The 16,525-nt window shown below is 44.9% G+C and overlaps 2 protein-coding genes across 4 annotated transcripts; one reads left to right on the top strand and one right to left on the bottom strand.

Annotated features, from left to right (window-relative positions):
• Nucleotides 1–2,451: 2,451 nt before the first annotated feature.
• Nucleotides 2,452–11,989, bottom strand: MLLT11 (MLLT11 transcription factor 7 cofactor). 3 transcript variants are annotated; one of them, XM_012767534.3, is made up of 2 exons: nucleotides 11,911–11,989; nucleotides 2,452–2,868 (listed from the first exon to the last, which is right to left on the bottom strand). In XM_012767534.3, the coding sequence occupies exons 1-2, from the start codon at nucleotides 11,911–11,913 to the stop codon at nucleotides 2,590–2,592; spliced, it is 282 nt and encodes a 93-aa protein (XP_012622988.1). In that variant the 5' UTR covers nucleotides 11,914–11,989; the 3' UTR covers nucleotides 2,452–2,589. The 3 variants fall into 3 exon arrangements, with proteins under 3 accessions (XP_012622988.1, XP_012622989.1, XP_012622991.1); XM_012767535.3 differs by lacking the exon at nucleotides 11,911–11,989 and adding an exon at nucleotides 7,486–7,684; XM_012767537.3 differs by lacking the exon at nucleotides 11,911–11,989 and adding an exon at nucleotides 7,227–7,403.
• CDC42SE1 (CDC42 small effector 1) lies at nucleotides 8,377–16,512 on the top strand. The gene is made up of 5 exons (XM_012767538.3): nucleotides 8,377–8,534; nucleotides 11,526–11,842; nucleotides 12,382–12,492; nucleotides 13,865–13,953; nucleotides 14,245–16,512. The coding sequence occupies exons 2-4, from the start codon at nucleotides 11,789–11,791 to the stop codon at nucleotides 13,937–13,939; spliced, it is 240 nt and encodes a 79-aa protein (XP_012622992.1). The 5' UTR covers nucleotides 8,377–8,534; nucleotides 11,526–11,788; the 3' UTR covers nucleotides 13,940–13,953; nucleotides 14,245–16,512.
• Nucleotides 16,513–16,525: the final 13 nt, after the last annotated feature.

Genomic DNA, 16,525 nt, shown 5'->3' with positions numbered 1-16,525 from the left:
ACTCCTGACCTTGAGCAATCCGCCCACCTCAGCCTCCCAGAGAGCTAGGATTACAAGCATGAGCCACCGCGCCCGACCAACCATCTTTAGATAGTAGGTATAGGAGGACTAGGAGGCGAATTTACCTTTCTCCCCCCTCCTCTGAACAACTCTAGACCCTATTCTGTTCCTTTTTTTTTTTTTAGACTAGTCAAGTGCAGTAGTGAGAAGGGGGGAAAGTAGCAGAACAAGGAGTTCAATCTGTAACTGATTGTGAACAATCAAGTTAGATAACTCACTATTTTCAGACCAGCCTTTTTTTTTCTTTTTTTGGAAACAGAGTCTCTCTTTGTTACCCAGGCTATAGTGCAGTGACATCATCATAGTTCATTGCAAGGTCAAACTCCTGGGCTCAAGCAATCCTCCTGCCTTAGCCTTCCCAGTAGCTGGGACTACAGGCAAATGTCACAACCCCCAGCTAATTTTTCTATTTTTAGTAGACACGGTGTCTCTCTTGCTCAACCTTATCTCGAACTCCTGGGCTCAAGCGATCCTCCTGCCTCAGCCTCCCAGAGTGCTAGGATTACAGGTGTGAGCCACCTCACCCGGCCAGTTTGTGTCATCATTGTAGTATTTTCAGCATACTGCCCAATGCTATCCATACTGGTATTTATGGCTTCCCATTTTAAGTTTGAGATTCAGAATCTTGTTTCATTCCTGTTTACATCCTCTTGTCTAGCTCATTGCCTTTCATATAGTAAGCACACAAAAAGTGAAAAACTATTTGAAAAACTATTTTAAATAGTCTTTTGGAATGAGGTGAGATAAATAGATAATATATTTGGATGAATTAGTTTATTTTCTTAGGCACCTAAGAGAATTATTACCTGAAATATAATGTTGGTAGGGTAGAAGAGTGGTTGTAGCTTTAAGTACTTTTCTAATTTTAAGTTGATTTCACCATTTGCTTTGATATCTCTCTGTTCAACGCAAAGTTCACCTTTTTTTTCTTTTTTTGAGACTGAGTCTCCCTCTGTTGCTTGGGCTAGAGTGCGTGGGGTCAGCCTAGCTCACAGCAACCTCAATCAAACTCCTGGGCTTAAATGATCCTCCTGCCTTAGCCTCCTAAGTAGCTGGGACTACAGAAACATGCCACCATGCCTGGCTAATTTTTCTATTTTTTGTAGAGACAGGGTCTCACTCTTGCTCAGGCTGGTCTTGAACTCCTGGCCTCAAGCAATCCTCCTGCCTCAGCCTTCCAAAGTGCTAGGATTACAGTGTGAGCCACCTAACCCAGCCTGGAAGTTCGTCATTTAATGTATGTATAAATGCTATTCAAATCATTCTTCCTAAAAACTGAATATTAGAAAGATAAAATGTAAAAGCTGAATGTGAAAGCAAGGCTAATTAATTTTTTTTTTTTTTGAGACAGAGTCTCACTGTGTTGCCCGGGGCGAGTGTGGCGTCAGCCTAGCTCACAGCAACATCAAACTCCTGGGCTTAAGCAATCCTCCTGCCTCAGCCTCCTAAGTAGCTGGGACTACAGGCATGCCTGGCTAATTTTTTCTATAAATATATTAATTGGCCAATTAATTTCTTCCTATTTTTAGTAGACTCAGGGTCTCTCTTGCTCAGGCTGGTTTTGAACTCCTGACCTTGAGCGATCTACCAGCCTCAGCCTCCTGGAGTGCTAGGATTACAGGTGTGAGCCACGCCCCCAGCCTAATTTTTGAGATTAATACTGCTTCCCTGTGAAGAAAGAGAAAACTAGAATCCAGTCCTGGGATTGAATGTCTTTATTAAATAAATGAGTAAATGGCAGCACAAATCAGCAGCAATAATTTTGGAAGGCGTGGGGACAGGTGTTATGTCAGAATGTAATTGTTCATTTCATAGTTTCAATGTAACTAAAGAACTGCCCAAGGCCCATTGATCAGTATTATATATTGCAAGAGGGCAAGACTACAAAACTAAGGACTGAACCCTAATCCTTTTAGAAGACAGTCAAAACCTTACAGATTATTATAATGGTCAGCAAGATTGCACCTTGAGATTTGATATCTAATGTTCCTCAGCTAGTTTTCAACTCACAGCAGCAAATGTGTAGAGTAGGCTTGAAGAAGGAACACTCTTTTGAGAAAAAGAACTTAGCTATTCTTGAAATAATTCAGCATTTTTCCCTATTTTCATTTTGCATGACATATTATTTCCTCTTGTTTTATACCCTTAACTACCCCCATTTCTTTAAGAAAAACAGTGTATTATAAGCAGCAACAGGAAAGCAAGAGTCCTTAGGCTTTTAGAAATCCTGTTTTATAACAGTTAATAATCTGGAGTTAATATTTAGAGGAAAAAGGAAGAATCCCTGTGACCCCAATACTCCATTGCTTGTCCCCTTTACTTTGTGGCTTGAGGGCTTTTGAGAATTATGGAGTAGATAGATGGATAAATAAATAAATAAATAAATACAACTCAACTCTGGCAGATTCATCAGCACCACCAACACAATCGAAGAGAGAGAACAAGATTAAAATGGGAAAGGGGTAGAAAGGAAAGGGCTTGAAAGGGAAGACAATGAGGGCAAGGTGGTAGGAGAGAGAAGTCTTGGCCTTAGAGCAAGTCCAATTCAAAGGAGTGGATGCTGGCAATGGGAGCTCTCCAGAAGTTGAAGGTGCTGTACTCAAGAAGGGCATCACCTTCGGGGTTTTTCTCCTGTTCTGCTCCAGTTGCTTGCCCGGTCATTTTGCCAACGCTGTTGTCCTTGACCTTGAAGATGGATGTATCTGACAGACCCAGGCCTTCTAGCTCTGACAGATCCAGTTCTGGGATGGGCATCCTCCAGAAAAGAAAGGAGCTGTACTGGCTACTCACGGGGTCCCTCATAGCTTCCTGGAAAGAAAGCACTTGTCAGTCTTAATGCTACAGCAACTTTTTTGTGGCCCATAGTCTGCTTTTCTTGGTTAGAAACTCCATATCCCTGTTTCCCTCTACACATAAGCAAATTTCCCTAGGACAAGCTTCAGGAACCCTGCCTTTATTACCCTTTTCTACCATTTCCTAACTTCTCATCTTGGAATGACTTTTTTTTTTTTTTCTTTTTTTGTGATACAGGGTCTTGCTCTGTTGCCCCAACTGGAGTGCAGAGGCATGATCATAGCTCACTGCAACCTCCAACTCACAGGCCTAAACAATCTTCCTCAGCCTCCCAAATAGCTAGGACTATAGGCACACATCACCATGCCCAGCTAATTTTCTTATTTTTTGTAGAGGTGTGATTCCACTATGTTGCCCAGGCTGGTCTCAAACTCCAGGCCTCAAGTGATCCTCCTGCCTTTGCCTCCCGAAGTGCCACCAGACATGAGCTACTGAATGGTGCCCAGCAGAATGATTTATTTACTATTGCATCAAATTGATCTTGGGTCTGATTTTCAAGGCCTTCCAAAATCTGACCCACTTTTTTTTTTTTTTTTTTTTTGAGACAGAGTCTCACTCTGTTGCCAGGGCTAGAGTGTGGTGGCATCAACCTAGCTCACAGCCACCTCAAACTCCTATGCTCAAGTGATCCTTCTACGTCAGCCTCCGGAGTAGCTGGGACTACAGACATGCACCACCATGCCCGGCTAATTTTTTCTATGGATTTTTAGTTGGCCAATTAATTTATTTCTATTTTTAGTAGAGATGGGGTCTTGCTCTTGCTCAGGCTGATCTGGAACTCCTGACCTAGAGCGATCTGCCCACCTTGGCCTCCCAGAGTGCTAGGATTACAGGTTTGAGCTACAGCACCTGGCCTGGCCCACTCTTCCTAGCAAGTATACAGCCTTAACTATAGTTATGCTCATTCCTGGTTAAGTCTCTCCATTCTCCACCTTTAAAATACTTCCCAAGTTTCAAGGCTCTAATCAAGTTCCTAGAGGAATCCCCCTCTCCCAAATTCCTATTATATTTATAGTTACTTGACCTCTTCTTGACTTTGTTTTAATAGATCATGGTACTTGTGAAAAGGCCTTCCATGGCATTTCTGCTTTATATTTTCCTTCTTGCCTTATAAACTGTACTATAAACTCACCTCTTCCAGGACAACTTTCTTAAACTTACTCAGCTTCATCACTCTATTTCCTCCATCTTCTCCCCCAATGCCCTGTGGAGTTTTACCTGACTGCATCAGTTTGGGGTTACAGATCACTGTTACTGCATTTTATGTATACGGATGGTCTTATCTCCTATCTCCAACAGACTGGGAGTTTTCTTAAGGGTAAATACCAGCCTACTTTCTCTGTATGGCTAGTGCTGGGCTCTACACACAAAGACTGCTAATTCAAGGCTGCTAATTAATCTCCCCTCACTATTTAATACAATGAATACTTTGCCATTCCCATCTATTAGCGCATAGGTAAGCCTTAACAGTCTACTATCTCTTCTTCAGAGCAAAACCCAAGTGCTAAAAGAATTTTCCTATGCTGTAGGGTCTCTTTTCTCTGACCCCAAGGCTAGACTATAATTGATGATAGTGAGAGCAAATGGATTGGAAATTCCAGGTAAGAAAAGCTTAGATTGGAAGGAGATTTTAACAAAATTGGATACTTTTCCATGCTTTATTGGGTAGTTCTATCACCTTTTCTGTTCATGCTACCCACACTTTGCCTGATATTACATGACCATTATAGCTCCCTGCAGCCTCCGCCCTGCTACTTACTAGCCAAGGGAAGGGGCAAGAAGCATTAGTTGAAATGTTCCCAAAGGAGCAGAAAGAACATTCCACTGCCTCCAAAATTAGAACCCTAAGTTTCAAAAGGCCTTTCTCCAAATACCCCACTGGCTCTCACTAGGCCTGAGACTTTTAATAGCAGCCTTAAATAGGTTCCAAAATGCCCTCATATAATGTGAAATGACTCTACTAAGGCAGAAAAGAAATTTTTAATCTAGAATGTGGTGATATGTGAGGGGGGTGCTTTAGAAATGGTGAGTGGGGCCAGGCAAGGTGGCTCATGCCTGTAATCTTAGCACTCTGGGAGACCAACGCAGGAGGATCGCTTGAGGTCAGGAGTTTGAGACCAGCCTGAGCAAAAGCAAGACCAAGTCTCTATCAGAAATAGAAAAAATTAGCCAGGAGTGGTAGGGAGCGCCTGTGGTCTCAGCTACTGGGGAGACTCAGGCAGGAGGATGGCTTCAGCCTAGGAGTGTGAGGTTGCAGTGAGGTATGATGACACCATTGCACTCTACCCAGGTGACAGAGTGAGACCCTGTTTAAAAAAAAAAAAAAAAAAAGTGAGTGGGTTGGTTAGGATGTTTTTAATGTTAAAACTGAATTCTGAGTTGATCTTTTTCTTCTTAGGTTCACACTCCAAAATAAAACTGGGAACTGAGCATTACTCAGCAGAGAAGCTGCTTAGAATGATGCACAGACTGGAGCAGGGTGGGGGAGCATGTTGGAAAGGTGAGGTCATCTTCCTATGACATTCAACTCTGATCATTTCCACAGTAATTTGCAGAGACATTTGCACAGGAAGAGAGCTACAAAAATGGTTCAATACTGTTACTGTCTTCTGCCTACAGATTGTTTATTGTGTTAACAGTTATTTCCCTAGCTAGTTGGCTTCTTTCATAGCTCCTCCCTTACAAGTCTATTCCAGAGTGAGCTTAGTATAATGCTAGCACATAATAGGCTCTCTAAAAAACAAACTCAGTGGGAAAAAAATCAGCATTTTTAAACTAGAAGACACCTTACAAATTACCTAGTGACTTAAGTCTTATAACCAGTTTGTATAGAACTCAGGTCTCATAATTCCCAATCTGATCCCTTTTTGTGTTGTAGATAGTTGCTCCACTGCTTTTATAACCCTATACCCTATTCTCAAAACTTACAAGAATTCTTAGCTCCTGAAGAACAGATATTCTGTGGGTTAGGCACTGATTATTCCTGTAATTCTAATTTGAGTGGTTTAAAGCAAAAAGGCAGTATAGAGCAAGCTACAATCTGAGAAAGGGAAAAAGCTCTTTGACAAACTGACTCCTTTTCTTAAAATCAGAGTATGTATAAAAGCTGCCTAGATAGTCTCTGAGTGTTTGGCAGAGCTATCCTGCAATTTAAAAAGCTAAAGGAAATTTTATGAAAAAAAGGCCTAATATCTCTAGCTATGTTATTGACCCAGAGACATATACAGAAGATACCAAATGCATTCCAGAAAGACACTCATACAAGCATATGTGGCATTAAAATCAAGTCAAGAACATAAAGACTACATAGAAAATTGAAGTTAAGATACCAAAAGATATTTACTAATGTATATAGTAGTTAAAAGTTTGATTTAATACAGTATGGATTTAATTCCCAAAGTCCTCCCGATATTGCAAAAGGTCCCTTTTCAGCCAGCTTCCCCTTCCCCTCCCCAAATTCTCTCTGCCTATACTTCATCTATCTTTACATCTATCATTTGCTTATCTTAAAGGGTTTGGACAGTGCCTTGTACTACAATATAGGCTCAATAAATGCTTTCCACTATCCTTCATTTTAAATTATCCAGATATTTATGCAAATGTAATTTTTAAATATCACTGTCTTTTCTTAGAGATACATGATTAGCAAATATACAGATTAGAAATATATATACTCCCTCTTAGCCACACAGACATGCCCAAATACCCTTTGTCCAGGTCCTCTGTGGGCATCCAAGGCCTATTCAACAGGGCCTTGCTGTGTCATGCTGCCATTATGGGGGCTGGGGAAGGAGGAGAGGTGGTGGTGGTAGAGAATGAAAGCTCTCTGGTTTCTATTATGTGTGCCTCACTCTGAGTTTGGATTTTCCTATTAGCCATGTCCTTCCCCCACATATTCCACTGAGCTACAAATAAGCATTCCTTTTCCAGAATCTATCCTCATACCTAGCTCCTGTGGGCTGAGCTAATTACAATATAGGATCCAGCAGTTCTCTACACAGAGATCCCCACCTTTCCTACTTCAAGCTGCCTCTTTGGAGCAAAGATTTGAGTTGGGGAGAGGGAGATTGTCAATAGAAAGGTCAGGATTACTCTCAACACTATCCCATATCCCTTCCCCTAAAACTCCCTCCTACAAAGACAAATAGAAGACTATAGGAAAAAACTGCAAGTATGGGGAAGTAGAGGCTAGAGAGATATGGGAGGACTAGAGAGTCATCAAATAACTGGTAGAACAAATTACAGCTTGAAAAGAAAGATAACTGGACAGAAGATATTAAATAAACAGTCCAATAAATTACAGAAAAACATACCTGAAATAAGGAGGTAAGTGCTGAGAAATAACTGCATGTAAATTGCTGGAAATGAATGTCTGGGTACAGGATAACAAGGCATGGAAACGGTGAACAAATAACTGCCCATTGTTCATAGCGCCCCCTTTTCTCTTCTTGAACTGTTCCCCACCTCCTCCTTATTTGAGGTCTTCAATCTAACCAGAAGAAACTGCTCTTCTATCTTTGCAGCCCCCTACCCCCCTCCCTCAGTTTAGTTTACCTGTTATCAATGACTTACTAGCGTGTTCCAAAGATGGAGGGAGTGTCTCGGGGGCTCCGGGGTCTGCTCTGGGCTGGAGAAAAAGAAAGCTATCGGGGCTTTGACGGCTTTGTCTTCTCACTCCCTCTCTCTTCAGTGACTGAATCTGCCTGCTCAGTCTCCCCCTGCAATGCAGCCCCTCCTAAGAAGGGCGGAAGGACTCCCCACCCCCTCCCTGCCTGACTCGGCTAATTCAAATGATAGGTTCCAGAACACTTTAGGGAGGGAGAGAGGATTAAAGCATCTCGGTAAGCTTATTGGTCTGCACAATCATTCCCATCTTTTCCAGCATCCCTGTGCTGACTGGGGATGCAATGAATGAGCAGGCAATTGTCCTCCAAATTTAGGTTTATGGATTAAAAATATTAACACTAGACAACAATGGAAAGGAGGAGTGTCCCTTTCTTCCTCAATTTAAGGACTTCAGGTTACTAGGTGTTTCTGGGAATCAGAAAAATTCTGCACCCCTTCCCCCAATCCCTACTCTTTACGACTGTCCACCCTCACAATGGGTAAATAAACCTAGCCTTATTCCATTTTGGGTAGAGCACAAGAGACTGGCGGGAGCGGGGGTGCTTCTGCGAATCTCTGAACTTGGTTAGGTCTGGAGGATTTGGGAGTTCCACTTCGTATTGCCCCGCAAGCCCTGGCGTGTATAGGGAACGTGCGATTCCGGGGTCCCCAGTTAGGGTGTCAAGCCCTCATCCAGGCCTCCACATGCTCCGACTCCCCGAGCATGGGCGGCGGCCTTCTGGCCCGCGGAGGCCCCCTCCCATGTCCCTTCACTGTGCAGTGCCTCAGCAGTCCAGGGGGGAGCTGTGCTCTCGGCTCGGAGCTCAGCCGGACGGGTTTCGTAATCGCGTCGCTGCCGCTTCCGCCCTCCGCCAGCCCCACCTCTGCCGGCCCGCCCTCGGCTCCCCCACCGCGCGAAGGAGCTAGCCGGGGAACCCCTCACCGGCGGCCGCGGAGCAGGACTCCCCCGCCCCCCACCAGCTGTAGCTGGACGCCTTGATGTCGGAGAAGAGCAGGTGAGACCGTAGAGTTGGTCCCTGGGCCCGCCTGCCACGCCTGCCAGGCCAGGCGGAGACGCACCGGATGCTGGGGGTGGGGAAGGAGGGTGTCCTGGGTGGTCGAGATGCTGGGTCGGTGGGAAAAGGGGTCCCCTCCCAGGGTAACAGTCCTCATCCACTCATCCACGCTCGTGCGGTACGGTATGCAGGTTAAGGCTGCTGAAGAGGAGAAGAGAAAGAAGGGACTGGAATGTTGGGGGAGGTGGGAGAGAGGGTCTGAAAGATTCACAGAGAAGTCCCAATCCTAGTTCAGGGTTGGGAGGAGCAGAGAATTTCTGGGTAGAGTTTGGGGGACCGAGATAGATTCTATGTGATTGAATATATTGGGGGAGAGGAAACTTAGGGCCTAGTGCTGTTTCCTGATAATAAACCCCCACCAGACCTTTTCTGGGGAAGGGTAGGGTTGGTGCTGGGGCCTGTCACTTGGCTGAAATATGGGTCCACCCCTCTTCTCCAGAGCCCCTCAAGAACCCTCCATGTCTGGGGGTCTCCACACAGGGACCAGCTGCAGCCCTGGGCTTATAGAATTGCCCACTCCATTCTCCCAATTCTTTTTCTTTCCAGCTGCTTCTTGTGAGGGCTTGTCAGGCAGCGGGTTGGAGGCCTTGGGGCTGGAGGCAGAGAGACCAGGAAAACCGGTTTGGGGCTTGAACAGGACCAGAGAACTACCTCTGTACATCCTTCCTCCCTGGCACCTTCCTCCTATCCTTCCCTTGCTCAACACCTTTGAGGTCCTTAAGTCCTAATGTGACCTTGGTAGGGGTGGGGGTTGTCTTCCAGTTCCGTGTTCACTCGTCCTATTTGAGGCTCAGAGAGGCCAAGTTCTCAGTACTACTTGGCTATCAGGTTGTGGCCTTATGCTGTCTAATCCTGATCTCTCCTGTTGTTTTCCTAGCCCCTTCCCATTCACTGTGAAGCTGAAATAATGGGCAGTGGATTCGGGTGGCTCTTTCTCTGTGGCTCACTAGCTCAGGACTTCATTTTTTCTCAACCCACTCTTCTCTGGCTGCTTTAAAGGAGAATGAGAGCCAATGGCTTTCACTTCCTTTTCTGGCCTTGTTCCCCATTCCCCTCACCCTGTACTAATTCGACATTCACCCTGTCCTGTCTTCTTTACACTCTGACCCCACCCGTAAGTTTCAGAGACCCTAATGTCCTAGGGAATGGAATTTCCTGGTCACTTCTCATCATCATTGGTCATTTCATGCCAAGTCCCATACACACACTTTGCCTCCACCCAGCTCTGGTCAGGTCCCTGGAAAAGAAACAGAAACGTCCTTGTTCCCTGCACTGCCTCTTTCCTTCTCTCCTTCTCCTCCCCCTCTTCTCTCTTCTTCCCTCCCAGCACCATCCACCTCTATCCACTCAGCTTTGAGCAGGGTGGGGAAATGTTGCGGGGAGAGTCCTGTCTCAGTACAGCCTGTCTGGTGGTGTTGGGGGTTTCCTCTGATTCTTTATTGTTTTCTCCATTCCCCCCCCCAACTTTACCACCTGCCACCATCACCATCACAACAAACCCTATGACTGACTGACTGACTTCCCCACTAACCACAGCTCCCCTCTCTGGACAGCTGTGCTCTGACTTCCACCCTGTTTGATTGATCCTCCAGGGGTGGAAAGGGAAGTAAGAGAAAGCCCAAACTCCTGGGTTCTTTCCTTCCCTAGAAGTTGTATTTAAGTGTTTGTGTAATCTCATCTCAAGCTTGTTAAAAAAACAAAACAAAACAAAAAAAACCTCTCAGTTTTTAAGTCAGTCTAGGGTGTCAGAACATCAGGGGTTCCATGCTTGGGAGGAAGGGAGATTCCTGTTCATGTAATATTCATGAAACTGCCCTGTTTGGAATCTTTGATGTTGTCCGTACTATAAGACTGGGAAAATGCAGTGAGTATAGGAAGAAACCCAGATGTGCCCTACCCTGGCTGGCACTAGTAAAAAGAGAGGATGATCTTCCTTGGACACTAATATTATTGGAAAGTTCCTTGTGTCTGGTTGGCTGATGAAGCTTGGGGTGGACGTGGTAAGGAGGGAGGAGAGAACAGGTCACAGCATGAGGGCAGGAGGGAGGGAAGCCTGGGCCTTATAGCATGTGAGGCAGAGCAGAGTGGCACGATAGGACATGTGGAGAGGGTGGGGAGGCTGGAAAAAGATTTCTCATGGGACAGAAGATACCTGGCACATCTACCTACAACCTGTACACAGATGATCTATACAAGACACATGTGAAGATATGGCCATGCCATATATGTGCAAACAGGAGTGCAGTGATAAAGGACACAAATAAACAGAGTGTGCACAGCCTTCAGAAAGGATCTCAAGGTCAGGTAATAAAGGAACTGCTAAGTGGCTTCTGGGAGGAGTTGGATCTCACTTAAGGGAAATGAGGAGGAACAAAGGCAGCAAACTGAGAGAGGGAAGAAATTCCTCACTGTGGAATGTCTTTCTCCAGGTCTAACCCACTAGAGTTAGTCTCCTAGGACCTAGGTGGTCAAGGTTTCTCTTGTTCTTAAAGAAAATCTAGGTGTTGAGGGCAAGGTAAGGAAAAAGGGAGGGGACAGGGTGGAGTCCTTGTTTGTGAGAACAAAAAAACCACTATTTCCTCTTCAAAGTCACTTAAATGCCCCTCCCCTTCTGCCCCAAACCCAAGGAGAAGGGAGCTGGAGCTTATAGCACCCCCAAAAGTTGCTCATTTCTGCCACTATCCTTTGGTCCTCCCCCATCCTCTTACCCAAGTGCTTCTAGCCCCCTTCTACTCCCAGCTTCTTAACCCCTTGGTGTCTTTTTCGTTCTGTTCCTTTTTCTGAGAGTCAAACTGTGAGGTTCTTATATTTGGAACAGATTAGTGTTGGGGTACAGGCTGATGTACAAGGGCTTCTAAGGGAGAACTGGGAAAATACAGGCTCATCAGGAGGTTTCTCATTAACTTTTCTTTTTACATTCTGCTGATACAGGGTTCCAAGTCTGAGGAAGACATAACCTTGTGCCTGCCTGCCCACTTCTCTCTCTGGCCCTGTAAATCTCTCAGGATCTGAGACACTGACCTTCATTGTTTAAGTGAAGAGTTCTGAAGATTCTACTTTCTCTAGACCCATCCAGCTGAGTGAACCCAGGGTTTTGTTACACCTTAGAAAAGTGAGGAGTGGGTGGTCAAGGCACCAAAGCAAGAGCCCTCTGGGGCCCAGACAGAGGAGTGAAGCTGGAACCATCAGGGAACATGAGTGAATTTTGGCACAAACTGGGCTGCTGTGTGGTAGAGAAACCCCAGCCGGTGAGTCTCCCCATCCCCTCCCCAACTCACATAGGAATCAGTTACTGTATACTGTGAAGTAGACATACCATGTAGGACCTGCTGTCTCCAAATCACACTTCTTGTCTCCCTCTCTGTCAGGATAGTTTCTGTGGCCAGGCAGGTGTATATGTGGAAGAAGGGGGATTGGATAATGGAAGCAGTCCTATCCCTTCTTGTTCCTGTCCATCCTGAGTTGGGCAGGGGTTGTAGGTGGAGTGTAATGCCTCTTTTCCCCATTGTTTCCTCAGCAGTCAGAGGTGACTTTGACACGTCCTTTATTTGTCCAGTATCCACTCTGCAGGCCACTGCCTTCATCAGTCTGGTCCATGTCCTCTTTGTGTTGATGTTATTTCAGCTTTGCTTTTCATACCCTAGTGATTTCCCTATTATAATGCCACATGCCCTCTTCCCACTAGGCCCTTAGTTCTTCCTTTAGTGGTTTTCAAGACTCTTTTCCCTTCCTCCACTCTGACTGGAGGAGGGAGCTTCAGATATGACTTCCTATCTTCTCCCAGCAGAAGAAGAAGCGAAGACGGATTGACCGGACCATGATTGGGGAACCAATGAATTTTGTTCACCTGACTCACATTGGCTCTGGGGAGATGGGGGCCGGAGATGGACTTGCCATGGTAACAAGGGAATGGGGAGAAGTTGATATGGGGGTATGGTCTATAACTGTTCCTCTTTTTAGAAAGTACAAGCAAGGGATATAAACAAAATACTGGGGTAGGAAGAATCTGGGATTCTAGTCTGGTCACCAGTTATATAAATCTGAGACCTGGCATTTCAGGTCTCTGGGCCTGTGTTCTCTCATCTTTATAATTAGCAGATTGTTCTTCATTATGGTGGGGCATATTTATGTCTTTTTCTTTTTTCTATTTCTTTTTTAATTTGGGCCTTTCAGAGAAACATATTTATGTCTTAATAGTTCATTGGAGCCAGGCACGGTGGCTCATGCCTATAATCCTAGCTCTCTGGGAGGCCGAGGCGGGCGGATCACTCAAGGTCTGGAGTTCAAAACCAACCTGAGCAAGAGACCTCGTCTCTACTATAAATAGAAAGAAATTAATTGGCCAACTAATATATAGAGAAAAAATTAGCCGGGCATGGTGGCGCATGCCTGAAGTTCCAGCTACTCGGGAGGCTGAGGCAGTAGGATTGCTTGAGCCCAGGAGTTTGAGGTTGCTGTGAGCTAGGCTGACGCCACGGCACTCACTCTAGCCTGGGCAACAAAGTGAGACTCTGTCTGAATAAAAGAAAAAAGTTAATTGGAGGGAAAAAAATTAGTTGAGGGGCTGTTTCCAAAAACTATAATCCTTCCTTCTCCTAAGTAAGAACTGCTATCTTAGTGCCACAGTAAGTCTTAGGAGTGTTGGGGGCAGGAAAAAAGCTGAGTACTCTGTCCTAAATAATGTCTAAGATGCCTTTCGGCTCTCAAAAATGGGAAATACATTTAGAGATAGTGAAAGAAGTGGCTCATGCCTATAATCTCGGTGCTTTGGGAGGTTGGAGAATCACTTGAGCCAACCTGGTCAATATAGTGAGACTCGGTCTCTACAAAAAGTAAAAGCATATCCAGACATGGGGGGGGGTGCACCTGTAGTCCCAGCTACTTGGGAGGCTGAGGCAGGAGGATTGCTTGAGCCCATGAGTTCAAGGCTGCAGCGAGCTATGCTTGTGTGACTGCATTTTAGCCTAGGTGACAGAGCAAGACCCTGTTTCAAAAAAAAAAAAAAAAAGTATTTTCACCAATTATGAAACTCATATATGGGAGAGTCCTTTGTGAGGGGATCTTATTAGTAAAATATCCATTTCGCCTCACCCTCATGAAGGCCAGTATGAAGGCATTGAAACTTCCCTGGGAGGAATGGCAGTTAGTTTTAGCCTTTTCAGATTGATGTTACATTCAAGGGCCAGTCTCTTTCCTGGAGTGCACAAGGTAGACCTTTTACTGTGGGATGTGAAAATGTAAGAGGATGTCTCATGTGTGCTTTTTCACAGACAGGTGCAGTTCAGGAGCAGATGAGGTCCAAGGGAAACCGAGACAGGCCATGGAGCAATTCTCGGGGCTTGTAGCTCCAACAGGAATGGTGAGTGATTAGAGAATCCCATCTACCACCTCAGCCCCTGCCAACACATCCTGATACCCTGCTTCAGAACCCTGATCCTCTGATGCAGGAATGGGAAGTAAGGGGAAGGAGAGAGAATTAGTATGAAAGATTTAAGAATGTAGGATCCAGAAAGAGAGAGAGAGGGTGTTGTATAGACAGAAATAGAGAAAAGAGCACACTGTGGAAAACTAGGTGGTGCCTTTTATCTAAAGCCTTGGTTTCCTTTGAGGCTAATCTTCCTTCTTTAAAAAAATTTTTTTTTTAATCCAGGTTTTGGCATCTTGAAGCCCCGATTCTGTGTCCAGCCTAGAAGAAATGCTGCCCCCACCAGATGCCTCCTAGAACCAGTGACCCAAGGGCCCCTCTTTCCCCTATCTACCTAACAGTGCCTCAAAAGGCTTAGGGGGCTGGACTCCCTCTACTCCCTCTGGCTATAGCCCCTCCTGGAGATGGGGTCAAGGCAGCAGGACTGACCAAGTGACTACTGGTTGGCCAGAGGCGTTCAGCTGAAACCCTGGACACCCTCAGATCTGAGATAGGAGTTCTGGGAACCTGGAATGAGTTCCCTTTTCCTGAATGATGGTCTGGGTACCACTTGTTTTTAAACTCTTAACCTGGAACTCCTTAAATGGGGTAGGTGGGTGAGATAACCAAAGCTGATGCCAGTTTTGCCAAGAAGCTCCATACCTCCCTGCCTTTCTCCTCTTTCTTCCTGGAATGAACTAAAGCAGATGTCAAGCAGAAGGGGTGACTACTGCCTAGCCTCCTCTTTCTCTGTAGATTTCAGACCTTAAGCTTATAGACCCTCGGTCCCTCTGCCAACACCAGGGTGTTTCTCTATTTAGGCTTCTAATCCTATGTTTCTATAGCATTATTAGCTTCCCAGCAACTTTCCTTTTTTAAAAAAAATTAAAAATTTGAGTTCTCTTAATTATCTCCATCTACTTCTATTGCTATTCCTTCTGCCTTTAACCCTATCCCTGTTAGGAACCTTATTGTTTCCCTGATGACATTCCATGTAAGTTTTGGGGGACCTGTCCTGTTTGTTCTCTGCCACCCTCCCTGCTGGCCCAGGTGAGAGGAGGAAGAGAGGTCAGGAGAGAAATCCAGAATGCAAAAAAACTAGGGGTTATATATCAAGGTAGACTTCTGACTATTGAGGATGGGAGAGGTGGTGAGATAAATAGGTTGAAAACAATCATCTTTGAGTTTAGGGGTCTTATGATCCTCACAGATAGGAAACAAGGAGAGGGTCTAGAACAAGGTTTCTCAACCTAGAGATTTTCGGATGGATAATTCTATGTAATGGAGAGCTGTTTTGTGCATTATAGGTTGTTTAGCAGCATGCCTGGCCCACCCTAGTTATGACAACCCAAAATGTCTCCAGATGTTGTCAAATGTCTAAGGGCAAAATTGCCTCCAGTTGAGAACTGTAGCTCTAGAGTCAAAGATACTTTTCTCTTAAGTGATTTCCACCCTGCACCCTATCTTCGTCCTATTATTCACCTTAAGCCTGAGCCATGGATGAACTAGGACTCTTTATAAATTAGGCTCAATAGGGCTGCTTATTCAATGTGTTGCTTGTGTTTGTGTGGTCTCATGTCTTTGTGATGAACATGTACTATGCTTCTCCATTCTTGTCCCCTGGAGGAGGGGTTCCTGCAGTGTGGAGACATGAACAGGGTATTGTAGGATTGGGGTAGGGGGAGAGAAAAGCAGTAGACACACGCCACCTTATCCTCCCCATATTTTCAGTTCTATTTCTGTGCCCTGGTCCTAAAACCAGATACAAATAAGACTCAGGGAGTTTTGTCTGAAGACCAGGTCCCGCTGCCCACCTGGCTGAAAATCTACTTTAGATGAGAAAGCAATATAGGAGCAGAGTCTTTAGGCACTTTCAGTTTTCTCAGGTGTTTTTTGTTCTAGCCCTTTCCTCGTAGGCTAATTAGGAAGACAGAACAAGATAGATGAACTTCTGCCTGCTCTGAGACAAGAAGGCTGGGGTCTCTTATTATCTCTGCAGCCAGAAGCATCCTCTTTTATGGTAGTGGGGGTCAGGAATGTTGGAACTGGCATGCACTTTGCTGATTCCACCATCCATCCAGTTTGCTCCCACCTCCAGTACAGTGACTAAGGTTCTAATTTTTAAAAATTTCGGTGTATTTCCTGCTGCTTTTCAAGATTGGTCATAAAATTACATTCCCAATTTACTCTTAGCTTCAGTCTAGCTGGTTGCTCTCTGATCAGTAGCCTGAGTGTTACACTAGAGATCTAAAGTGTTAACAGGATAGGGTAGAAAGGTTGTGGACTCCTAGAATCTCTGGTCACCATGATCTTCAGCCTCATTCTGATACCTGTTCTTTGGACACAGTCTTGTCTTTTCTTTGGTGCTCTCTTGCCTTTAGCTACCTTCTCTAATGTGTATGCTATCATCACTTTAATAATAAAGTGATGGGAATGGGTTTGAGAGTCATAATTTATATTAAAAAATTGTTGGACTTTTAAATACATTTTTCAAATAAAAACTTTTAAGCAAAATAGTTGCAGAGCA

Source organism: Microcebus murinus, chromosome 2 (genome assembly GCF_040939455.1).
Source record: "Microcebus murinus isolate Inina chromosome 2, M.murinus_Inina_mat1.0, whole genome shotgun sequence".
In the NCBI taxonomy this organism is placed as follows: Eukaryota; Metazoa; Chordata; class Mammalia; order Primates; family Cheirogaleidae; genus Microcebus; species Microcebus murinus.
The sequence above is the reverse complement of the archived record's forward strand: the minus strand, read 5'-3'. Positions and strand labels throughout refer to the sequence as shown.